General features: G+C 49.7%; 1 protein-coding gene across 1 annotated transcript in view; it reads left to right on the forward strand.

Annotated features, from left to right (window-relative positions):
* MEGF8 (multiple EGF like domains 8) overlaps positions 1–26,429 on the forward strand; it is a 338,669-nt gene that overhangs the window by 34,883 nt on the left and 277,357 nt on the right. The window contains exons 7-10 of the mRNA XM_069201403.1: positions 1,281–1,494; positions 8,624–8,804; positions 18,718–18,863; positions 19,315–19,440. Of these exons, the coding sequence (XP_069057504.1) occupies positions 1,281–1,494; positions 8,624–8,804; positions 18,718–18,863; positions 19,315–19,440 (667 nt within the window). The remainder of the gene's footprint in view (positions 1–1,280; positions 1,495–8,623; positions 8,805–18,717; positions 18,864–19,314; positions 19,441–26,429) is intronic.

A 26,429-nucleotide genomic window follows, 5' to 3' on the forward strand; every position in this document is an offset into this window, starting at 1 on the left:
CAGATGTTTATTTTCAAGATGGCAGAATCAAGTGGCCATGTGGCAGAGCTCTGTGCCCCTCCCTAGGGGAGGAACTGGACAGAGGGGTGGTCACTCCCCTGTCCTTTGTGTAGTTTTGTGCCAGAAAGTTAACTGGGGGTTCCTGAACTGGTGAAACAAGGGTTATGCAAGGACGGCACCAAATGTGCCCTTCAAAGCAGTCTGGTGGCGCTCAGAGGCCACCACAGACCATAGACACCTAATACACAGAGGGGGGTGGTCACACCTCCCTTGCAGGAAATCCTTCGTTTTTCTCCTCCGTCCTGAGCCTGACTCACCTTCAGGAATGCATAACAGTGTCTGGGGTCAGCAGCAGAGTGGGCTGGCATGTAGACCCCGTAAGGCTGCACAGGCAGAACTGGGGCATCCTCTAATGAACCCCCAAAGTACATGGTATCATGAAACTAATACTGGAATCTGTGTAGTTGCATGATTCCAACATGTTTGATATCAAACATGCCTAGATTCAGAGAATCCATGTAGTTGTACCACTCGTGTTAACCAGTGTACACTACATACCTTAATATGGCTTCCCTGCACATACAGAGTCCAGGAAATGGGGCCTGGGGTCTGTAGGGGCACCCTGCTCATGCAGCGGTACCCTCACACTTAGAGACATGCACCCTGCCCTTGGGCCGAAGGGCCTTCCAGAGTTGAGACCTATAATGTCTTAAGTGCACTGGGCAGGTTTGGTGGTGAAAGGGTGCTTGCACCATTTCATGCAGGTTGCAATGGCGGCCTGCAGTCAGTTTGCATGGGCTTCCATGGGTGGCATAATACATTGTGCAGTGGTACCCTAGGTACCATTTAGTAGAGACTTACATGGGTGTACCAGTATGTCAATTGTGGGTGTAAATGTTACCAGCAACTACATTTAGGGGAGAAACCACAGCCAATGGTTAGCAGGATCCCAGTGAACTACAGTCCAAACACACTGAGATCAGGCAAAAAGTGGGGGTAACTATGCCAGAAGAGGGTATTTTCCTACAGTAAGTGTATTACACAGTGAGGTTGCACAACCTCACCGTATATTACACCCCATTTCCTGACATATGTATGTTAAATCTATCTTAATCTCTCATATCCCTCAGACTCCAGGCCACTTCGACCCCACAGACCCAAGAATTTACTGTAATTTCCAGTCTCTTCTCTACAACAACCCCCACATATATATCAGTCTCTCTAACCTCTCTCCTGTAGGTCATTCTTCATGTCTTTAACCCCTTTCCTGTTTTCTCCAGGCACCCAGACACTCCCATGTAGCAGTGACGTGGAATGACAGGATGTTTATCTGCGGCGGGGAGCTCTCTGTAGGCGAGCTAGCTAATGACGTCTGGATGTACAGCCCACTTGAGGACAGGTGGCAAGAGCTTCTCCCTCTAAACTCCAAGAAGCCCCCAGGTTTGGCCAACCATGCTGCAGCTGTGGTGGACATGTGGCTCTATGTCTTTGGAGGTAAGTGAGTTTCAGGTCTGACCAGAACAGATCAGGCTTCCTTTGAATGATATATTTGTATGATCCTAGAGGGTGGGGGGCTTTGGGGTGGATACTGACAAACTTTGAGAGATGGGTTACAAATGAGTATGTAACACCTCCAGTGAAATTTATCTGTGGGACAGGGTTATGATTGGAAGGGGCCCGTGTAGGAGGCTGGCCTGGTTTGTAGTGGGTACCCATGGTGCTTATACCTTATACCAGGTACAGTCATCCCTTATTAGTGAAAAGTAGGCAGTGTCTAGAAGCCAGGCTCTCTAGGGGTAGCTGTAGCTGAGCAGCCAGGGCCTATCTAGGAATCATGCAAAGCTCATGCAATACCACTGTAGTCACACAGTGCTCACACACGGCAGAAAATACTCAGTGTTACAAAAATAAAGGTGCTTTATTTTAGTGACCCAAATGCCAAAAATACCATAGAGACTATACTCCCTCATGAGGTAAGTAATGCACAAATTATATATACACTAGTATGCAAAAGCAGGTGTGAAAACAGTGCAAATAGTGAAAATCACAATAGTTGGCAATGGGCCTAGGGGGAACTGTAGGAAGTTGGCTCTGTATGCACTATTTCAAAGTAAGGAATAGTATGCACAGAGTCCAAGGGTTCCCCTTAGAGGTAGGATAGTGGCAAAAAGAGATAATTCTAATGCTCTATTTTGTGGTAGTGTGGTCGAGCAGTAGGCTTATCAGAGGGTAGTGTTAAGCATTTGTTGTACACACACAGGTAATAAATGAGGAACACACACTCAAGACAATTCCAGGCCAATAGGTTTTTGTATAGAAAAATATATTTTCTTAGTTTATTTTAAGAACCACAGGTTCAAGATTTACAAACAATACTTCAATTGAAAGATATTTCAGGTAGGTACTTTAGGAACTTTGAATTAGCAAAATAGCATATACAGTTTTCACATAAATGACATATAGCTATTTTAAAACTAGACACAGTGCAATTTTCAACAGTTCCTGGGGAGTAAGAGTTTGTTAGTTTTTGCAGGTAAGTAAACCACCTAGGGGGTTCAAGTTTGGGTCCAAGGTAGCCCACCGTTTGGGGTTCAGAGCAACCCCAAAGTTACCACACCAGCAGCTCAGGGCCGGTCAGGTGCAGAGGTCAAAGTGGTGCCCAAAACGCATAGGCTTCAATGGAGAAGGGGGTGCCCCGGTTCCAGTCTGCCAGCAGGTAAGTACCTGCGTCTTTGTCGGGCACCGGGGGGGACACGAGTCCACACAGAAAGTACACCCTCAGCAGCACGGGGGCAGCCGGGTGCAGTGTGCAAACAAGCTTCGGGTTCTCAATAGGAATCAATGGGAGACCAAGGGGTCTCTTCAGCGATGCAGGCAATGGGGGGGGGGGCTCCTCTGGGTAGCCACCACCTGGGCAAGGGAGAGGGCCACCTGGGGGTCGCTCCTGCACTGGAGGTCGGATCCTTCAGGTCCTGGGGGCTGCGGATGCAGTGCCTTTACCAGGTGTCGGGTCTTTGAAGCAGGCAGTCGCGGTCAGGGGGAGCCTCGGGATTCCCTCTGTAGGCGTCGCTGTGGGGGTTCAGGGGGGGTCAACTCTGGCTACTCACGGTCTCGCAGTCGCCGGGGAGTCCTCCCTGAAGTGATTGTTCTCCACAAGTCGAGCCGGGGGCGTCGGGTGCAGAGTGCCAAGTCTCACGCTTCCGGCGGGAAACGCGTGTTGTTTCAAAGTTGCTTCTTTGTTGCAAAGTTGCAGTCTTTGGTGAACAGAGCCGCTGTCCTCTGGAGTTCTTGGTCCTTCTAGATGCAGGGCAGTCCTTTGAGGCTTCAGAGGTCGCTGGTCCCTGTGGAAAGCGTTGCTGGAGCAGTGTCTTTAGAAGTGGGGGAGACAGGCCGGTAGAGCTGGGGCCAAAGCAGTTGGTGTCTCCATCTTCTCTGCAGGGTTTTTCAGCTCAGCAGTCCTCTTCTTCTGGAAGGAATCTGAGTTCCTAGGTTCTGGGGAGCCCCTAAATACGGAATTTTTGGGGTGTGTTTAGGTCTGGGGGGTTAGTAGCCAATGGCTACTAGCCCTGAGGGTGGCTACACCCTCTTTGTGCCTCCTCCCTGAGGGGAGGGGGGCACATCCCTAATCCTATTGGGGGAATCCTTCATCTGCAAGATGGAGGATTTCTAAAAGTCAGTCACCTCCGCTCAGGACACCTTAGGGGCTGTCCTGACTGGCCAGTGACTCCTCCTCCTTGTTTTTCTCATTATCTCCTCCGGCCTTGCCGCCAAAAGTGGGGCCGTGGCCGGAGGGGGGCGGGCAACTCCACTAGCTGGATTGCCCTGGGGTGCTGTAACAAGGGGGGTGAGCCTTTGAGGCTCACCGCCAGGTGTTACAGTTCCTGCAGGTGGAGGTGTGAAGCACCTCCACACAGTACAGGCTTTGTTACTAGCCACAGAGTGACAAAGGCACTCTCCCCATGTGGCCAGCAACATGTCTGGTGTGTGCCAGGCTGTAAAAACCAGTCAGCCTACACGGGTAGTCGGTTAAGGTTTCAGGGGGCACCTCTAAGGTGCCCTCTGGGGTGTGTGTTACAATAAAATGTACACTGGCATCAGTGTGCATTTATTGTGCTGAGAAGTTTGATACCAAACTTCACAGTTTTCAGTGTAGCCATTATGGTGCTGTGGAGTTCGTGCATGACAGGCTCCCAGACCATTTACTCTTATGGCTACCCTGCACAATGTCTAAGGTTTTGCTTAGACACTGTAGGGGCATAGTGCTCATGCACTTATGCCCTCACCTATGGTATAGTGCAGTGGTTCCCAACCTGTGGGCCGGGGACCCCTGGGGGTCCGCGGAGCCTCATCAGGGGGTCTGCGACTGCTTAGAAAATTTAATAATATTAGGTTCCAACTACCAGTAATGACTCAGTGGGGGTCCCTGGATTCCAATAATGATTCAGTGGGGGTCCCCGGGCTCCAGTATTGATAAAATGGGGGTCCACAGACGTCAGAAGGTTGGGAACCATTGGTATAGTGCACCCTGCCTTAGGGCTGTAAGGCCTGCTAGAGGGGTGACTTATCTATACCTTTAGGCAGTGTGAGGTTGGCATGGCACCCTGAGGGGAGTGCCATGTCGACTTAATCGTTTTGTCCCCACTAGCACACACAAGCTGACAAGCAGTGTGTCTGTGCTGAGTGAGGGGTCCCCAGGGTGGCATAAGACATGCTGCAGCCCTTAGAGACCTTTCCTGGCATCAGGGCCCTTGGTACCAGGGGTACCAGTTACAAGGGACTTACCTGGATGCCAGGGTGTGCCAATTGTGAAAATAAAAGTACAGGTTAGGGAAAGAACACTGGTGCTGGGGCCTGGTTAGCAGGCCTCCGCACACTTTCAAATCAAAACTTAGCATCAGCAAAGGCAAAAAGTCAGGGGGTAACCATGCCAAGGAGGCATTTCCTTACAGGAACACAAACCATATACTAAGAAAGTGGAATGCACATATCTGTTTCCCACCTAGGCATGTGTAGTGTGTAGAGGGTTACTGGGGGTATTAGAAAATACCAAAGGTAAGTAATAGAACCCAGCCCAGGAAAGCAGGAGTCTATCACAGTAACATTCCTAGAACTCATAGGAACACTAGAAAGAAGATAATGCATGGACCATTAGAGACTGCAAGACATCAGCAGTCGATTCCTGGACCTGAAGACTTGCGGAAGAAGGGGACCGAGTCCAAGAAGCACAGAAGAGTCCAGGGAGAACAGGAGCCCCTGCTAACCCGGATGAAGGTGCAAAAGAACCACCGGTAAAGGAGAACAGTCAGTACTGCACCCAAGAAGACTGATGCAGGTTCCTGGTTGGTGCAGATGATGTCCCACGCCGGATAGAAGCCTGCAGTCTGGTTTGGTCACTGGATTCCGCCAACAAGCCTTGAGACACACACAAAGCTCATGGAAAATAGTGATGCCCAGGACCAGGAGAGACCTGGTTGACTCTACCCAGGAGAGTGAGTTAGAGGGGGCTCTCAGCAACTTGGGGAACCTGCAGAAGACCAGGCAGCACCCACAGGACTCTCACAGCACGGGGACAAAGAAGGTGCAAGAGGAGGCCCACACAGCACTATAATAAAGGATCCCACGCTGCTGGAGAACCACTCGGGAAGCTGTGCGTCGCAGGGTAGAGTGTTGGGGGCTGGAGCCTGCACGGTGCACGAAGAAGTAGTTCATGGAAGGATGCCAACAAACCTTGGCAACTGCAAAACACACTGTGCACAGGGGTACTGTCTTGCCTGGGGAGGCAAGCTCTTATCTCCACCCAAGTTGGATAGTAGGACATCAGGACCACTTCAGTCCACCACCCATGATGAGATCCACGCAACTCGTCAGGAGAGGAGATCCACGCCACCGGTAGTCGCTGCAGAGGGGTGCCTGCTGAACAGGGGAGTGACTCATTCACTTCAAGAGAGGTTCCTTCGCTCTTCTGGTGCAGACTGAAGACGGGCTGTCCTCTGAGGATGTACGACCGGGAAACAGTTGCAGTTGCTGTTAGGAGCTGAAGATACAATGTTGCAGAAGTCGTCTTTGCTTCTTTGTTGCAGTTTGTAGAGTTCCTGGAGGGTCCAGATGCAGTTTCTTCAGTGAGAAGGTGAAGTAAAGGATGCAGAGGATTCCTGCTGGGGTCTTGCAATCCGAATCTGAAGAAACACCTGGAGTAGAGACCCTAAATAGCCCTTCAAGGGGGATTGGTCACATAACCAGGTAAGCACCTATCGGGCGAGGGCTCTGACGTCACCTGCTGGCACTGGCCACTCAGATGCTCCCAGAGTTCCCTGCCAACTTGGAATGGAAGATTTCAAAACCCAGGGACCCTCTGGAGGAGCTCTGAGCACCACCCCTGGGGTGGTGTTGGACAGGGGTGGTCACTCTCCTTTCCTTTGTCCAGTTTTGCGCCAGAGCAGGGACTGTGGGTCCCTGAACCTGTGTAGACTGGTTTATGCACAGAGGGCACCAGTGGCGTGGGGAGGCTACCCGTCCCATGCCTGGAACACCTATTTCCAAGGGGAGAGGGTGTAACACCCATCTCCCAAAGGAAATCCTTTTTTCTGCCTTCCTGTCCTTGAGCTGCTCAAGCAACAGGAGGGCAGAAACCTGTCTGAGAGGTGGCAGCAGCCGGGGCTGCCTGGAAAACCTCAGAAGGCTGGAATGGCAATACTGGGGTGCTCTAAGGAGCCTCCAGAGTGCATGGAATCATACAACCAATGCTTGCAATAGCCTTGGGGTATGATTCCAACTTGTTTGATATGAAACATGCGTATGTTCGGAGTTATCCTTCTGTAGCTGAACATAAGTAGTGACCAATGTCCAGTACATGTTTAAAATGGCATCCCTGCACTCACGGAAAATGGTCCTGGAGGTTGTGGCGGCACCTCTTCTAGTGCAGGGGTGCCCTCACACACAGGTACTCTGCACCCTGCCCTCGGGGCTGGAGGGCCTGCTATAGGGGTGACTTATAAGTGACCTGGTGCAGTGTAGATGGCAGTGAAAGGGTGCATGCACCTTTTCACTCAGGCTGCAATGGCAGTCCTGCAGAAGCCTTTGTATGGGCTCCCTGTGGGTGGCAAAAGAAATGCTGCAGCCCATAGGGATCCCCTGGAACCCCAATGCCCTGTGTACCGAAGTACCATAAACTAGGGAATTATATGGGGGGCACCAGTATGCCCATTATGGATGAAATACTGGGTTACTAGTATGCAACAACCAAATTTAAGGGACAACATAACTACTGGGGTCCTGATTAGCAGGATCCCAGTAAACACAGTCAAACTCACTGACAAACAGGTCAAAAGTGGGGGGTAACCAGGCTAGAAAGCGGGTACTTTCCTACAGCCCGTGTCCCAGGAGCTTCCTACTCCTCCTTATTTCCCTTTTTAATAACGTCCTCGGCCTCTTTGTGATCTTTTTCCTAATAGTGTCTTGGCAGGAGCTTCTCCCTTGGGGCCTGTTCTTGTGGTGAAACATTTGTAATTGCCACTTCAGACCCTCTCCCAAGGGCCACGCACCCCTGTATTCAGACATGTTTATCCCTGTAAACATAGCTGCCTTTTAAATCAGAGTTCCTCAAGAAGCTGAAGACCAGGCTCTTCATATGAGCACCTTGGGAACCACCAGTGCTTAATTTGTAAATAAAAACGTGCCGGTGCTCAAAGCCCTACTCTCAAACATGCCGCTGCTGCAATTGAATGTGGGAACACGGAACACTGATGTAATCTTGAAGCCATCTCGGGCCTCTTCAAACCACTTAAAGCCACTCACTGCCTCTCCTGCTCACTTTTGCAGCTTTCTGCTCTCTCCCATTGTGACGCTTTTTTGTTTTTCTCTTCCTCTGTCTTTCCCTCGTGTCTTTTGTTCGCAGCAAATGCTTGACACAGAAGACTAAGTGTCGGCCCTCAAAAATAGGTGCCGGTGCTCAGCACCGGAAACAACAAGCACAAATTAAGCACTGGGAACCACACACGCAAACACACACCCAAGTGACTGGATACACTGATGGGTTATTAGTGCGCTATACAAACCAATATAACATTACATTACTTGTTACATTTTAAACAGTTTTCTTGAGTTCGAGACTGACTTAATTATCCTAATAAACACCTCTGTACATACCTTCTCTGTTCCCATGGGATCTATTGTTCATGCTCTTTTTTTGTATTGTAAAACCATGAATCTCTTTCTACTCCTGCTTTCATACTTCACTCGGTCCACACACCGCTCCCACCCCCCCCCACACCACCACCAAATTTCTCCACAGTTTTAGCTACTGTGCAGTTGTTTCAGATTAGGACCTTTTAAATGTTCTCTGTATTTTATATCCTCTCTGTGTAGCTCTCTTTCTTCTGCTAGGGAGTTCTGTATTTATCTTTTCCTCCCACACCATGTCTGGTATCCCCCATGTGCCCCCTCCCCTCCAGTGTCTCTATTTGTCTTCTTAGGCCCCATTAGTCTCTTGTTTAACTTTTTCTGCCACTGATTAACTCAAGAATTTAGCTTTGTTTTAGTTTCTCCTGAGCTCTTTTATTTGAGACTTTCTCATTTGGTGCTGCCCTTATTTCTGATCTTTGCTTCCTTCCCTGATTTCCGACAGGGCGAACTGCAGTCGATGTCTTCTCCTCGCAAATGTTTCGCTTCCACCTACAGACCTGGGAGTGGGAGCCTGTCCTCCCTTCTGGGGGAAAGCCCCCAGCAGCTGCTGGTCATTCAATGGTTTATCACTCTGCTTCTCGCACCCTGGTGGTGTATGGTGGTCACAGACCTTCCACAGCACGGTAAGAGCATCTCTGTCTTCAGACAGAGCTTTGGCATGTCCCAATTCATCAACCATTCACGTTTGCTCCCTCCAGTCTTATTGCATGTTGATTTTATCTTTGTCTTTTGATTGTGTACAGCTTCCACTGCATTTTGGGTAGGTTTATGCTGTACAAATACTACGTGCGTATACATATAGGAGGTGTAGGTGGTGTGCACAGGAAGAGTGTCTCTTTAGAGTGAGTTTTAAAAACTAAATGGTGTTTTATTCCAATACCTGCAGTGGCAGTAGGTGTCTCTGCATTGTGTGTGACTCTCATTGAGTGCTCTCTTCCGCCGCTTCCCAGTCTTGTGGTCTCTAGTCTTACGCAAACCGTGACTAAATATACATTTTAGTGGATCCCCATGACTGGTGCGCAAATACGAGATTAAAAGCTGCATTTGTGGAGAGCCGGTAACGGGACAGTAAATGTCATGTTGCATAGCCACTGGATTTACGCAAAGACCTTTGGGAGATTGTAAAGAAATGGCTCCCTGTTGCAGTTACCCCCCACTTTTTGCCTGATACTGATGCTGACTTGACTGAGAAGTGTGCTGGGACCCTGCTAACCAGGCCCCAGCACCAGTGTTCTTTCACCTAAAATGTACTATTGTCTCCACAATTGGCACAACCCTGGTACCAAGGGCCCTGATGCCAGGGAAGGTCTCTAAGGGTTGCAGCATGTCTTATGCCACCCTAGGGACCCCTCACTCCGCACAGACACACTGCTTGCTAGCTTGTGTGTGCTGGTGGGGAGAAAATGACTAAGTCGACATGGCACTCCCCTCAGGGTGCCATGCCAACCTCACACTGCCTGTGGCATAGGTAAGTCACCCATCTAGCAGGCCTTACAGCCCTAAGGCAGGGTGCACTATACCACAGGTGAGGGCATAGGTGCATGAGCACTGTGCCCCTACAGTGTCTAAGCAAAACCTTAGACATTGTAAGTGCAGGGTAACCATAAGAGTATATGGTCTGGGAGTCTGTCAAAAACGAACTCCACAGCTCCATAATGGCTACACTGAATACTGGGAAGTTTGGTACCAAAGTTGGCTCTGTATGCACTATTTCAAAGTAAGGAAAAGTATGCACAGAGTCCAAGGGTTCCCCTTAGAGGTAAGATAGTGGCAAAAAGAGATAATACTAATGCTCTATTTTGTGGTAGTGTGGTCGAGCAGTAGGCTTATCAAAGGAGTAGTGTTAAGCATTTGTTGTACACACACAGGCAATAAATGAGGAACACACACTCAAGGACAATTCCAGGCCAATAGGTTTTTGTATAGAAAAATATATTTTCTTAGTTTATTTTAAGAACCACAGGTTCAAATTTTACATGTAATACTTTAAATGAAAGGTATTGCAGGTAAGTATTTTAGGAACTTTGAATAATCACAATAGCATATATACTTTTCAAATAAATCACATATAGCTATTGTAAAATAGGGGGTGCCCTGGTTCCAGTCTGCCAGCAGGTAAGTACCCCCGTCTTCGGAGGGCAGACCAGGGGGGTTTTGTAGGGCACCGGGGGGGGGGGACACAAGTTAGCACAGAAAGTACACCCTCAGTGGCACAGGGGCGGCCGGGTGCAGTGTGCAAACGCACATCGGGTTTCCAATGGAAATCAGTGGGAGACCCAGGGGTCTCTTCAGCGATGCAGGCAAGGGGGGGGGGGGCTCCTCGGGGAGAGGGCCTCCTGGGGGTCACTCCGCACTGGAGTTCCGATCTTTCAGGTCCTGGGGGCTGCGGGTGCAGAGTCTTTTCCAGGCGTCGGGATCTGGGAGTCAGGCAGTCGCGGTCAGGGGGAGCCTCGGGATTCCCTCTGCAGTCGTTGCTGTGGGAGTTCGGGGTGGGCAACTCTGGCTACTCACGGTCTCGTAGTCGCCGGGGAGTCCTCCCTGAAGTGTTGTTTCTCCACAAGTCAAGCTGGGGGCGTTGGGTGCAGAGTAGGAAGTCTCACGCTTCCGGCGGGAAACGCAGTTGTTTTTAAAGTTGCTCCTTTGGAAACAAAGTTGCAGTCTTGGATGAACAGAGCCGCTGTCCTCAGGAGTTTCTTGGTCCTTCTAGAGCAGGGCAGTCCTCTGAGGATTCAGAGGTCGCTGGTCCCTGGGGAAAGCGTCGCTGGAGCAGTGTCTTCAGAAGGGGGAAGACAGGCCGGTAGAGCTGGGGCCAAAGCAGTTGGTGTCTCCGTCTTCTCTGCAGGGTTTTTCAGCTTAGCAGTCCTCTTCTTAGGTTGCAGGAATCTGAGTTCCTAGGTTCAGAGGAGCCCCTAAATACAGAATTTAGGGGTGTGTTTAGGTCTGGGAGGGCAGTAGCCAATGGCTACTAGCCCTGAGGGTGGCTACACCCTCTTTGTGCCTCCTCCCAAGGGGAGGGGGGTCACATCCCTATCCCTATTGGGGGAATCCTCCATCTGCAAGATGGAGGATTTCTAAAAGTCAGAGTCACCTCAGCTCAGGTTGCCTTAGGGGCTGTCCTGACTGGCCAGTGACTCCTCCTTGTTTTTCTCATTATCTCCTCCAGCCTTGCCGCCAAAAGTGGGCCCGTGGCCGGAGGGGGGGGGGGGGCAACTCCACTGGCTGGAATGCCCTGTGGTGCTGTAACAAAGGGGGTGAGCCTTTGCGGCTCACCGCCAGGTGTTACAGTTCCTGCAAGGGGGAGGTGATAAGCATCTCCACCCAGTACAGGCTTTGTTACTAGCCACAGAGTGACAAAGGCACTCTCCCCATGTGGCCAGCAACATGTCTCGAGTGTGGCAGGCTGCTAAAACCAGACAGCCTACACGGGTAGTTGGTTAAGGTTTCAGGGGGCACCTCTAAGGTGCCCTCTGGGGTGTATGTTACAATAAAATGTACACTGGCATCAGTGTGCATTTATTGTGCTGAGAAGTTTAATACCAAACTTCCCAGTTTTCAGTGTAGCCATTATGGTGCTGTGGAGTTCGTGTATGACAGACTCCCAGACCATATACTCTTACGGCTACCCTGCACTTACAATGTCTAAGGTTTTGCTTAGACACTGTAGGGGCACAGAGCTCATGCACTGGTGCCCTCACCTATGGTATAGTGCACCCTGCCTTAGGGCTGTAAGGCCTGCTAGAGGGGTGACTTATCTATACTGCATAGGCAGTGTGAGGTTGGCATGGCACCCTGAGGGGAGTGCCATGTCGACTTACTCGTTTTGTCCTCACCAGCACACACAAGCTGGCAAGCAGTGTGTCTGTGCTGAGTGAGGGGTCCCCAGGGTGGCATAAGACATGCTGCATCCCTTAGAGACCTTCCCTGGCATCAGGGCCCTTGGTACCAGGGGTACCAGTTACAAGGGACTTACCTGGATGCCAGGGTGTGCCAATTGTGAAAACAAAAGTACAGGTTAGGGAAAGAACACTGCTGCTGGGGCCTGGTTAGCAGGCCTCAGCACACTTTCAAATCAAAACTTAGCATCAGCAAAGGCAAAAAGTCAGGGGGTAACCATGCCAAGGAGGCATTTCCTTACAGGTGGTTAGTATTTCATTGGAGGATGCTTGTGCACCGATTGTTGGCCTTGAAGGTTACACAGATCTGGGCTGGCAGTCAGCAGAGGTTCATCAGGTTATAAAGGAGTAAATGGATCGTACATCTTCAATCTTTTTCAGAAGTGCTTCAAGATCTTTATCTCTGGAAAGGAGAAGTCTGAGGGACTTCACCTAGAAATTGGTTGACAATACAGTCAAAGATGTGCTTGGCAGGTCACCAGTAGCCACTCGGATCTGAAGGTTTTAATAGTATCAAGCTAGTCATGGTCTAATTACTAAGAGTAGAACTATTCAACTATGGTTTCTGCCAGTCCCATTTGTGTTGATAGTGTGTGCAACAGGTTTTTTGGATCAGTGGTATCAGATGCTGTTGAGTTATCTAGCAGGACATGGAGACCTCAAGCACCTTCTTAGTTGATGAGACGGACATCATGCACAACTTGAGAATTGCTGTATTGGTCCTGCAGCATGTTCTAAAGGGGGACTGGTTACATTGTAGAGGCTGATTGTTTTTGATTTGGTGCTCTATGGTGTGCGACATCTCCATTATCTTTCTGAGGAATGGAATAGATTGGTAGATCAGTGTTAGATTATTAGAGTCAAGGGTTGTTTCCTTCTAAAATGGAGGCTTTTTTCTGTCTTGATTTTACTGAGGAAACCAACTTGTATGATAAATGTAGGAAATAAAGGTCCAGTCTTGTATCCCACCGCTGCCGCCATTGTAGCGAGGTGGCTGTTTATATGGCATACCAAAATGAGGTATACCATGTAAAGAGTCCAGGGGTTCCCATACTAGTGGACAGGGCCTTGCTCTAGCAATCCCAAGATGCTCTTTTAGTGGGCAGGGTGGTCGAGCAGCCTTAGGCTTATCAGAGAGGTGGGTTAGACATTTACTATAGGCACACAGTCAATAAATGAGACACACGACTCAATAAGGAGATCAACACCACTTTACAAAAATAGCAAGTATCTTTATATATGTTTAGGCACCGTAATCAGTACAATTAGGTAAGTATGTATTGCAAGAGAAATACTTTCAGGTTTCAAAAGTCAACAGTGCATTTTTCAGAAGCGGCAGTGTTATCCTATGGAGGAAAAATAAGTACAGTACAGAGACTTACAGGACCAATCTCCTGGATTTAACATAAGTATGGGGCAATGTCCTGGGCCATACTAACTGGTCACAATGAGCGCCACTGGGGCGGCCAAATGCAAGGGTGCAGTACAAGTTGGGTGCCCAATGTTAGTCAATGGGGATCGATCTGGTCAGAAAGGCGCTGCAGGCAGGTACCAGGGGGTCCAGTCAAGGTGAACCAACAAGTGGGTTCCAATCGTGAGATTCTCTGGAACGTGGGGGCACCTTAGGTTCTCTCTCCACAGGTGCAGTGGTGTCTTGAGGGGTCAGTTTTTCTCCACCTGGAGTACTTGCAGTTGAGGGGGGCTGCAGACAAAGGCTGCAGGTGGCGTCAGTGAGTCCACAGTGTGCAAGTTCAAGGGGGGCTTTGTCTCTGGAGGGCCGAGGTGGGGGGTCACGCTGGCATTGTTGGCCCTCTTCAACTCTGGCTAGGCGGCATGGGTGCAGTGGTGCTTTTAGGTGTCTGGTTTTCTGCAGTCCAGAGTCCTCGCAGTTCTCTTGGAGTTCCTGAGTCTTTGTTGAAGGCAGGCAGTCCTCCCAGGCTATTGGCGGCATAACAGCTTGGAGGATGAGACGACTTTGGCGCAATTCAAAGGGAGTAGCAGGCAGGCCGGCAGGACTGGGTCCAGGTCAGGTGCTTCTTCCACAGTCTGCTTTTGCGGCTCTGTGCCCTTCATCTTTGTAGATCTTCTTTCCTGCTGCAATTGGCTCCTCTAAATACTGAATTAATGGGAGTGTAGGGTAGTAGCTAATGGGCTACTTGCCCCTAGAGTCACTATGCCCCCTATATGACCACTTATATGGGAAGTGGGCATAACCCAGTCCCAGAGTTCCTAGTTCTAAGATCATTTTGAAATTTCGTGTCCACATCAGACAGCTCAATTTAGGGTGGGACTGACTTGGGAAGTGGGTCCGCCTCTCTGACTACTAATTTTCCTGACTGTCCAGGTGCCAAATAGGCCCTGGGGCACTTTTCTTTTTTTTGGGGGGTGCAGGAGAGGGTAGGGGGTCAGCATCCCTTCTGAGGGAAGCCAGATCTGCATACTAAGGGTGGTGAGCTCATGGAAGCCTCCTTGTAGGAAGTTGGCTCTGTATGTGCTATTTCAAAGTAAGGAATAGCATGCACAGAGTCCAAGGGTTCCCCTTAGAGGTAAAATAGTGGTAAAAGAGATAATAAATGAGGTACACACACTCAGAGACAAATCCAGCCAATAGGTTTTGTTATAGAAAAATATCTTTTCTTAGTTTATTTTAAGAACCACAGGTTCAAATTTAACATGTAATATCTTGTTTGAAAGGTATTGCAGGTAAGTACATTAGGAACTTTGAATCATTTCAATTGCATGTATACTTTTCAAGTTATTCACAAATAGCTACTTTAAAAGTGGACACTTAGTGCAATTTTCACAGTTCCTGGGGGAGGTAAGTTTTAGTTAGTTTTACCAGGTAAGTAAGACACTTACAGGGTTCAGTTCTTGGTCCAAGGTAGCCCACCGTTGGGGGTTCAGAGCAACCCCAAAGTCACCACACCAGCAGCTCAGGGCCGGTCAGGTGCAGAGTTCAAAATGGTGCCCAAAACGCATAGGCTAGAATGGAGTGAAGGGGGTGCCCCGGTTCCGGTCTGCTTGCAGGTAAGTACCCGCGTCTTCGGAGGGCAGACCAGGGGGGTTTTGTAGGGCACCGGGGGGGACACAAGCCCACACAGAAATTTCACCCTCAGCAGCGCGGGGGTGGCCGGGTGCAGTGTAGAAACAAGCGTCGGGTTCGCAATGTTAGTCTATGAGAGATCAACGGATCTCTTCAGCGCTGCAGGCAGGCAAGGGGGGGCTTCCTCGGGGAAACCTCCACTTGGGCAAGGGAGAGGGACTCCTGGGGGTCACTTCTCCAGTGAAAGTCCGGTCCTTCAGGTCCTGGGGGCTGCGGGTGCAGGGTCTTTTCCAGGCGTCGGGACTTAGGTTTCAGAGAGTCGCGGTCAGGGGAAGCCTCGGGATTCCCTCTGCAGGCGGCGCTGTGGGGGCTCAGGGGGGACAGGTTTTGGTACTCACAGTCGTAGAGTAGTCCGGGGGTCCTCCCTGAGGTGTTGGTTCTCCACCAGCCGAGTCGGGGTCGCCGGGTGCAGTGTTGCAAGTCTCACGCTTCTTGCGGGGAGCTTGCAGGGTTCTTTCAAGGCTGCTGGAAACAAAGTTGCAGCCTTTCTTGGAGCAGGTCCGCTGTCCTCGGGAGTTTCTTGTCTTTTCGAAGCAGGGGCAGTCCTCAGAGGATGTCGAGGTCGCTGGTCCCTTTGGAAGGCGTCGCTGGAGCAGGATCTTTGGAAGGCAGGAGACAGGCCGGTGAGTTTCTGGAGCCAAGGCAGTTGTCGTCTTCTGGTCTTCCTCTGCAGGGGTTTTCAGCTAGGCAGTCCTTCTTCTTGTAGTTGCAGGAATCTAATTTTTCTAGGGTTCAGGGTAGCCCTTAAGTACTAAATTTAAGGGCGTGTTTAGGTCTGGGGGGTTAGTAGCCAATGGCTACTAGCCCTGAGGGTGGGTACACCCTCTTTGTGCCTCCTCCCAAGGGGAGGGGGTCACAATCCTAACCCTATTGGGGGAATCCTCCATCTGCAAGATGGAGGATTTCTAAAAGTTAGTCACCTCAGCTCAGGACACCTTAGGGGCTGTCCTGACTGGCCAGTGACTCCTCCTTGTTGCTTTCTTTGTTCCCTCCAGCCTTGCCGCCAAAAGTGGGGGCCGTGGTCGGAGGGGGCGGGCAACTCCACTAAGCTGGAGTGCCCTGCTGGGCTGTGACAAAGGGGTGAGCCTTTGAGGCTCACCGCCAGGTGTCACAGCTCCTGCCTGGGGGAGGTGTTAGCATCTCCACCCAGTGCAGGCTTTGTTACTGGCCTCAGAGTGACAAAGGCACTCTCCCCATGGGGCCAGCAACATGTCTCTAGTGTGGCAGGCTGCTGGAACTAGTCAGCCTACACAGACAGTCGGTTAAGTTTCAGGGGGCACCTCTAAGGTGCCCTCTGGGGTGTATTTTGCAATAAAATGTACACTGGCATCAGTGTGCATTTATTGTGCTGAGAAGTTTGATACCAAACTTCCCAGTTTTCAGTGTAGCCATTATGGTGCTGTGGAGTTCGTGTTTGACAGACTCCCAGACCATATACTCTTATGGCTACCCTGCACTTACAATGTCTAAGGTTTTGTTTAGACACTGTAGGGGTATCATGCTCATGCACTGGTACCCTCACCTATGGTATAGTGCACCCTGCCTTAGGGCTGTAAGGCCTGCTAGAGGGGTGACTGACCTATACTTGCATAGGCAGTGTGAGGCTGGCATGGCACCCTGAGGGGAGTGCCATGTCGACTTACTCGTTTTGTTCTCACTAGCACACACAAGCTGGCAAGCAGTGTGTCTGTGCTGAGTGAGAGGTCTCCAGGGTGGCATAAGACATGCTGCAGCCCTTAGAGACCTTCCTTGGCATCGGGGCCCTTGGTACTAGAAGTACCAGTTACAAGGGACTTATCTGGATGCCAGGGTCTGCCAATTGTGGATACAAAAGTACAGGTTAGGGAAAGAACACTGGTGCTGGGGCCTGGTTAGCAGGCCTCAGCACACTTTCAATTGTAAACATAGCATCAGCAAAGGCAAAAAGTCAGGGGGCAACCATGCCAAGGAGGCATTTCCTTACACTCCTGCTTTGGAATGCAGATTTGCAGGTCATCCTGTTGGGAGGGCTGTGTTAACACCCCTGCCAGATCAGGCTTTATACCTGACTGCCTGAAAGTGGAGGCTCACTCCTGGGGGGGGGAGAAACATGTCTGTTGGTGGCAGGCTGAATAAAACCTAGTCTGCCAGTACACCAGCAGTTGGTAAGGTTTTCAGGGGGCACCTCTAAGATGCCCTCTGAGTGCATTTATTAATAAATCGATCACTGGAATCCATGAGGGTTTATTAGTACGAGATGTTTGATACCAAACATGCCTAGCTTCAGTGAAGCCATCGCATAGCTGGGGAACTCGTATTGACCAGTGTCCAGCACATATACCTAAAATGGCTTCACTGTTCACTTACTATGTCTGAGAATCAGCAAAGACATAGCAGGGGCAGATCTGCTCCTGCACTTATGTCCTCACATGTAATATAATGCACCCTGCCTTAGGGGCTAAAGGCCTGCTGGTGGGGTGATTTACCTATATTCAATGCAGTGTTAGGGGACATGGTGCACAGGCTGTGTTTCATATTGTGTTTTCACTTTTAAGTGCCCCAAGATACGCATCCTGCATGTGCTAGATGAGGGGTCGCTGAGGGTGGCACAGTACATGCTGCAGCCCTCTTTGGTACACGTGCCTTAGGTACTGGGGGACCCATTTACTAGGGACCTATAGGGACCCAAAGGTATCGCCAGTGGGAGAACGATTGTATAGCTCCAGTGGAAGAGAGCTGGCACTGGGGACCTAGACAGCAGGAGCCCAGTGCACCTTCAGTCAAAATTGCATCAATTACCAGGTACAAAGGGGGGGGGGGAAGACTATGTCAAAAATGGCACTTTCCTGCTGGAAACAAGACTCTGAGGTGTAGAATGGGTGCTAATCCAGTGAAACCCCTCACAGTGATGGAAGGTATAATATTTGTGATTTTTAGAAGTCCTTACTTCCAAAATCCTAGATCACCTTCCCCATGCAGTTTTTCTCTGCTACTTTTCTTCAACTATTTGCCCTATATATGACCTTGCTTTTCTCTAATCCCTCCGTGCTTGCTTACACAATCAATTTCTTTACTAATTGCATGCTTTTGTAATCTAAATTCCTCATCCCTTTATCATTTCTCCCGGTCATTTACAGTCCTTCATTGCTTTGCTCTGCACAGTCTGCTTCAGGAATCCTTCACTCTTTGCTTTGTGCAGTCTCTCACAAGTCTTCATCTCTCTCAGTAACTCTCCTCTGGATATGCTGCCTCCCTGTTCTTTAATTTCCTCAGTTCTGCATCTCCTACCTCTGTTCTCACTTCCAATTTCTCATGTCTTTTTGTGCAGTGCACACACACACTGTCCTCTATCAAACTCGAAAGCATGCTTAATCACCACTTTTATTGTGAATCTCTATCTTGAGGATCTTTCCTTCCTGTCTTATTGTCAGTATGATTAATCTCCAGCAGTGATTTAAAACTGTGTGATGGTTGGTGTTCAATCCCTGTACATTGATTTCTCTCCCTTCTTGCCCTCTGCTCTCTTCTCTACTTCTGAGATCTTTCTTGTTCCTTCTGTAGGTTTAGCATGCGTGTAAATACCACTGATGTGTTCCACGTTGATCTACATTACTGGACCACACTGAGATCCAAAGATGGCAGCAGTGGACCCCGGGAGCGCGCCCTTCACTCCGCCACGGTCATCGGCAGCTACATGGTTGTGTTCGGTGAGTTCTGTGAGAGCGTGCTTCTGCTCGTTGTCGCCATTTGTTTCAGCCCATTCTACTAATCAGGGAGTACCACAAGCGCATACTCGTCACACTCTGCTGCTTTAGAGTGAGTGCCGTAACAATTGTGTCTTTCACTATTCGTTCACCATCAGCCCAGGGTCCTGGTCCTCGAGTCCTGCAGGGACGTTACTTTTACTCCTCCTTTGAGCTGCTGTTGGCTCCTGCAGTCAGTGTTCAGTGCCGAGGGAATGGTCTTTCGCTTTACATCAGTGGTCTTCCCCCTAGTGGTACTGCTGCGAGTGCACGTGGTGCCCTCTGCTCTGCCACCCTTGGGTGCAGCCACATGTTGGAGTGTGTGAAGGCTTGTGATGGCAGCTGCAGGGTGCTCTCTTAGAATGTTTCTCACTGTGTCTGTCTTCCCTTCATCTCGCTTTCTTTTTTGCTCCAGGTGGTAATGTGCACATCCACTACCGCGAGGAGAAGTGTTACGAGGATGAAATCTTTTTCTATCACCTTGGCTGTCACCAGTGGGTGTCGAGCAGGGAATTGACACATCTGATTCATAATTATGATGGTAAGGCTAAATCATTGTGCAGGTAGGCGACAGAAGGAAGGTGGTTGAAATGTAGAGATGAGGAGAGAAGGAGGCTGGGCCTCAAAGGGTGCAACTCGCTTGGAGTGTTCCCTGTCTAGCCTGAGCCCAGGTACTGGCTGTAGACCTTGTTTCCTTTTCTGTTAAGACCTTTTTGAGGTTTTCTCTCTCAAAGATCAGGTCGAGTCTGCATGTTCAAGAACGCAAACATCAGCTAGCAGAAGGACCATGCTTCTGCATCTCCCAGTGTGCTTGAAGCATCGGACTCCTCACCAGGACACAGACTATGCTTGTATCTCTGTGTGCTTAACAGGTGTCATGTGATGCAGACATCTTACTCACCCAAGGGCACACAATATGCCCACCTCTACATCTAAGTTTGCCTGACTGGTCTCATGTGTAGCAGGCATTGCACTTGCTCAAAGGCACGGAATGGGTCTACACCTCGCAGTGTGCTAGATTGAGTTGTTGGGTGGTTAGGGTCACGTAACTCTGATATCAGACTTTCTCAAGACCACTTTGTATGATTGTTTCTCCCAGCGTGCCTGCCAGGAAGGGGGGCTTGCTTAAAATGGGCTGGTGGTAGGTCATGTAACATAGATATCGGACTTGCTCAAGACCACTTTGTGTGACTGTATCTCCCAATGTGCCTGCCTTGGAAGGGGAGAGAAGGTAAGGTTGGTAGGTCATGTAACGTAGGTATCGGACTTGCTCAAGACCGCTTTGTGTGACTGTATCTCCCAGTGTACCTGCTTGGTGGTATGATTGGGGTTAAGAGGGGTGGGTGGTAGGTCATGTGTTCTAGGCATCAGACTTATCCAAGGCCACAGCCCGGAGGATGTAATGCTCAGGCTTGACTGTGAATCAGGAGAATGGAGCACTTAGGAGGAGAGAAGTAAGCAAGAGTATGAGGTCTGGTGGAGAGCATCAGGTAGAAGGACTTTGGTGAGGTAGGAGAGATTGAAGGATGTACAGGAGCAAGGAGCCTGGCGTGAGATTCAGGAAGGAGGAGGTTAGTACTGGGAGGAACATCTCAGAGGATTAGGACGGGGTCAGAAGAGTCTCGCAAGGAAAAAGATGAGGAGGTGAAGTAGTGAGGAGTTGGGTGGAAAGCAGTCAGTTTGGCCTAAGAGGGATCTTATGTGTTTGAGGAAAGAAGAGGCGATTATGGGGCAGCATAGGTTGACGGGTTCAAGAACAATGTTTGTATTGGTAAGGTGAGATGCTCCACTGTGGAGGAGAGTGAGCTACGTAGGAGCTGGCATGGACTGGCTCTGATTTTGTAACCAGGGACCTCTGGTGGCTCAGTTTGTACTTGGGGAGCTCAGAGGAGAGGTGTTGTCTGAGTGGCCCAGAGGAGAGGATCAGAGCATAGATTTCAATCCCTGTACAAAAGGGAAATATGTACCAGGGGATGAAGTGTTGATGAGGGTTGGAGTCTGGGAGCCCATAACAAAGGATGGATGTAGGAAGTTGGCTCTGTATGTGCTATTTCAAAGTAAGGAATAGCATGCACAGAGTCCAAGGGTTCCCCTTAGAGGTAAGATAGTGGCAAAAAGAGATAATACTAATGCTCTATTTTGTGGTAGTGTGGTCGAGCAGTAGGCTTATCCAAGGAGTAGTGTTAAGCATTTGTTGTACATACACATAGACAATAAATGAGGTACACACACTCAGAGACAAATCCAGCCAATAGGTTTTGTATAGAAAAATATCTTTTCTTAGTTTATTTTAAGAACCACAGGTTCAAATTCTACATGTAATATCTCATTCGAAAGGTATTGCAGGTAAGTACTTTAGGAACTTTAAATCATAAAAATTGCATGTATACTTTTCAAGTTATTGACAAATAGCTGTTTTAAAAGTGGACACAGTGCAATTTTCACAGTTCCTGGGGGAGGTAAGTTTTTGTTAGTTTTACCAGGTAAGTAGGACACTTACAGGGTTCAGTTCTTGATCCAAGGTAGCCCACCGTTGGGGGTTCAGAGCAACCCCAAAGTCACCACACCAGCAGCTCAGGGCCGGTCAGGTGCAGAGTTCAAAGTGGTGCCCAAAACACATAGGCTAGAATGGAGAGAAGGGGGTGCCCCGGTTCCGGTCTGCTTGCAGGTAAGTACCCGCGTCTTCGGAGGGCAGACCAGGGGGGTTTTGTAGGGCACCGGGGGGGACACAAGCCCACACAGAAATTTCACCCTCAGCAGCGCGGGGGCGGCCGGGTGCAGTGTAGAAGCAAGCGTCGGGTTTGTAATGTTAGTCTATGAGAGATCTCGGGATCTCTTCAGCGCTGCAGGTAGGCAAGGGGGGGGTTCCTCGGGGAAACCTCCACTTGGGCAAGGGAGAGGGACTCCTGGGGGTCACTTCTCCAGTGAAAGTCCGGTCCTTCAGGTCCTGGGGGCTGCGGGTGCAGGGTCTCTCCCAGGCGTCGGGACTTTAGGTTCAAAGAGTCGCGGTCAGGGGAAGCCTCGGGATTCCCTCTGCAGGCGGCGCTGTGGGGGCTCAGGGGGGACAGGTTTTGGTACTCACAGTATCAGAGTAGTCCTGGGGTCCCTCCTGAGGTGTTGGATCGCCACCAGTCGAGTCGGGGTCGCCGGGTGCAGTGTTGCAAGTCTCACGCTTCTTGCGGGGAGCTTGCAGGGTTCTTTAAAGCTGCTGGAAACAAAGTTGCAGCTTTTCTTGGAGCAGGTCCGCTGTCCTCGGGAGTTTCTTGTCTTTTCGAAGCAGGGGCAGTCCTCAGAGGATGTCGAGGTCGCTGGTCCCTTTGGAAGGCGTCGCTGGAGCAGGATCTTTGGAAGGCAGGAGACAGGCCGGTGAGTTTCTGGAGCCAAGGCAGTTGTCGTCTTCTGGTCTTCCGCTGCAGGGGTTTTCAGCTGGGCAGTCCTTCTTCTTGTAGTTGCAGGAATCTAATTTTCTAGGGTTCAGGGTAGCCCTTAAATACTAAATTTAAGGGCGTGTTTAGGTCTGGGGGGTTAGTAGCCAATGGCTACTAGCCCTGAGGGTGGGTACACCCTCTTTGTGCCTCCTCCCAAGGGGAGGGGGTCACAATCCTAACCCTATTGGGGGAATCCTCCATCTGCAAGATGGAGGATTTCTAAAAGTTAGAGTCACTTCAGCTCAGGACACCTTAGGGGCTGTCCTGACTGGCCAGTGACTCCTCCTTGTTGCTTTCTTTGTTCCCTCCAGCCTTGCCGCCAAAAGTGGGGGCCGTGGCCGGAGGGGGCGGGCAACTCCACTAAGCTGAAGTGCCCTGCTGGGCTGTGACAAAGGGGTGAGCCTTTGAGGCTCACCGCCAGGTGTTACAGCTCCTGCCTGGGGGAGGTGTTAGCATCTCCACCCAGTGCAGGCTTTGTTACTGGCCTCAGAGTGACAAAGGCACTCTCCCCATGGGGCCAGCAACATGTCTCTAGTGTGGCAGGCTGCTGGAACCAGTCAGCCTACACAGATAGTTGGTTAAGTTTCAGGGGGCACCTCTAAGGTGCCCTCTGTGGTGTATTTTACAATAAAATGTACACTGGCATCAGTGTGCATTTATTGTGCTGAGAAGTTTGATACCAAACTTCCCAGTTTTCAGTGTAGCCATTATGGTGCTGTGGAGTTCGTGTAAAACAGACTCCCAGACCATATACTCTTATGGCTACCCTGCACTTACAATGTCTAAGGTTTTGTTTAGACACTGTAGGGGCACAGTGCTCATGCACTGGTACCCTCACCTATGGTATAGTGCACCCTGCCTTAGGGCTGTAAGGCCTGCTAGAGGGGTGTCTTACCTATACTGCATAGGCAGTGAGAGGCTGGCATGGCACCCTGAGGGGAGTGCCATGTCGACTTACTCATTTTGTTCTCACTAGCACACACAGGCTTGTAAGCAGTGTGTCTGTGCTGAGTGAGGGGTCTCTAGGGTGGCATAAGACATGCTGCAGCCCTTAGAGACCTTTCTTGGCATCAGGGCCCTTGGTACTAGAAGTACCAGTTACAAGGGACTTATCTGAATGCCAGGGTGTGCCAATTGTGGATACAATGGTACATTTTAGGTGAAGGAACACTGGTGCTGGGGCCTGGTTAGCAGGGTCCCAGCACACTTCTCAGTCAAGTCAGCATCAGTATCAGGCAAAAAGTGGGGGGTAACTGCAACAGGGAGCCATTTCTTTACACAAGCCCCCCCCAGCCCACAGGCCAGGAGACTCAGCCCAAGCTGGGAGAGTCTTCCTAGTCTGTCAGGCGAGGAAGAGTAGGAGAAATAGGCTGGTTAGTTGCAGGGCCTACTCTGCCTTACATCCTTCTGTTCAGGTCGTTCCCTTTGGGGAACTGACCCACTTCCACAGTGATAGGACCTAGTCTGAATTGCCTCTTGTCTGCCTCTTCAATGTCTCCATCCATTCTTTCTATTTTGGTCTTAGAGGTGTCCACCTCTGCTAACCTTATCTTGGCCAGGGTCACCCCTAGCTTACCCAGAGAGGTTACCCAGAGCTGGAGTAACCCCACCATGACCAATAGGGTCAGGGGGCCTAACTTGCTATTTGGCATGGGGTCAGACCACCATGCTAAGGATAGTGCAGCCATAAAGGCTAACACCCAGCAGAGGCCACTGACAGCTGTCAGTGCCCAGAACCACACCTTTAGCTCTTCACCTAAAAGGGAAGGGGCTAAGTTACAGGCTTCTTTGGGTTCAGGTTGCCTGTCTGCTGTATTGGAGTGGGGGGTTACCACATCTTGTAGTAAACACCCTTCTTCCACTCTTTCTTCTGTTGGCTGAGGAGCCACCCACTCAGGTTTAACAGTTGCCTGACTAGCCAGGACTTCTTGTGGGTCAGGTTGGACTTTATCAGGGCCATTTTTGGAGGTCTCCCCTACTGGAGCAGAATCTCCTTGGCTTGCTGTAACCTTGGCTAAAGGTTGTCCACCCTTCCTACTCTGTTTTCTTTTCTTCTTCTTCTGGGGCCTGCTTGCATTTACTGCAGAGGCAGGACTTCCAGAATCCTTGGGAGAGGACTGGCACTGGACCAGTTTCTCTCTTGGGCTCTGACTAACCTCTGGGTAGTCATTTCCAAGGAGACAATCAAGGGGGAGGTCTGTACTGACTACTACCCTTCTCCAGCTAAGAGTGCCACCCACTTCTATGGGCACTAAAGCCACAGGCCTCTTAGTGACCCTGTCTAGGCTAACTCTTACCCTGGCAGTCTCATCTGGGATGTACTGGTTTGAGAGCACCAGCCTGTCATGCACAATAGTGTGACTGGCACAAGTGTCTCTCTGGGCAGTGGTCGGGATTCCATTCACCAGTAGGTGGTGGAAGTGTCTACTTCCTTCTGGAATCTCCAACTCACCTGTTGGGCCCTGTTTCCAGTTGAAGGCTAGGAAGACCTCCTCATCTGAGGAGTCATCTCCCATGGCTACACTGGTTACCCCTGGAATTTTGTTCTGGGGTTTGTTTTTGGGACAAGAAGTGTCCTTGGTGTGGTGCCCAGACTGTTTACAGTTGTGGCACCATGCCTTAGTGGCATCCCAGTTCTTACCCTGGTACCCACCTTTGTTTTGGGTTGTGTCTTGGGGCCCACCCACCTGTTCTGGTTTTTGGGGGCCTACAGAGGACTCTTTTTCTTTGTTTCTAGTGTCACCCACTTTCTCCTGGGGAGTTTTGGTTACCCTAGTCTTGACCCAGTGGTCTGCCTTCTTTCCCAATTCTTGGGGAGAAATTGGACCTAGGTCTACCAGATACTGATGCAACTTTTCATTGAAGCAGTTACTTAAAATGTGTTCTTTCATAAACAAATTATAAAGCCCAACATAGTCACACACTTCATTTCCAGTTAACCAACCATCCAGTGTTTTTACTGAGTAGTCTACAAAATCAACCCAGGTCTGGCTCGAGGATTTTTGAGCCCCCCTGAATCTAATTCTATACTCCTCAGTGGAGAATCCAAAGCCCTCAATCAGGGTACCCTTCATGAGGTCATAAGATTCTGCATCTTTTCCAGAGAGTGTGAGGAGTCTATCCCTACACTTTCCAGTGAACATTTCCCAAAGGAGAGCACCCCAGTGAGATCTGTTCACTTTTCTGGTTACACAAGCCCTCTCAAAAGCTGTGAACCATTTGGTGATGTCATCACCAGCTTCATATTTTGTTACAATCCCTTTGGGGATTTTTAGGATGTCAGGAGAATCTCTGACCCTATTTAAGTTGCTGCCACCATCGATGGGACCTAGGCCCATCTCTTTTCTTTCCCTTTCTATGGCTAGGAGCTGCTTTTCCAAAGCCAATCTTTTGACCATCCTGGCTAACAGGGGGTCATCTTCACTGAGAGCATCCTCAGTGATTTCAGAAATGTGGGACCCTCCTGTGAGGGACTCACTATTTCTGACTAACACAGTTGGAGACAGGACTTGAGGGGTCCTGTTCTCCCTATTTAGGACTGGAGGAGGGACATTGGCCTCCAAGTCACTAATTTCTTCCTCTGTGATGTCATCATCAGAGGGGTTGGCTTTTTCAAACTCTGCCAACAGCTCCTGGAGCTGAATTTTGGTAGGTCTGGAGCCAATGGTTATTTTCTTTATATTGCAGAGAGACCTTAGCTCCCTCATCTTAAGATGGAGGTAAGGTGTGGTGTCGAGTTCCACCACCTGCATCTCTGTATCAGACATTATTCTGCTAAGAGTTGGAATACTTTTTTAAGAATCTAAAACTGTTTCTAGAATCTAATTCAAACTTTTAACAAACTTTTAAACTCTAAAAAGACAATGCTAAACAGGGACTTAACACACAAGGCCCTAGCAGGACTTTTAAGAATTTAGAAAAAATTTCAAATTGCAAAAATGAATTTCTAATGACAATTTTGTAATTTGTCCGGTGATCAGGTATTGGCTGAGTAGTCCAGCAAATGCAAAGTCTTGTACCCCACCGCTGATCCACCAATGTAGGAAGTTGGCTCTGTATGTGCTATTTCAAAGTAAGGAATAGCATGCACAGAGTCCAAGGG

The sequence above is a fragment of the Pleurodeles waltl genome, chromosome 7, assembly GCF_031143425.1.
Source record: "Pleurodeles waltl isolate 20211129_DDA chromosome 7, aPleWal1.hap1.20221129, whole genome shotgun sequence".
NCBI classification, from domain to species: domain Eukaryota; kingdom Metazoa; phylum Chordata; class Amphibia; order Caudata; family Salamandridae; genus Pleurodeles; species Pleurodeles waltl.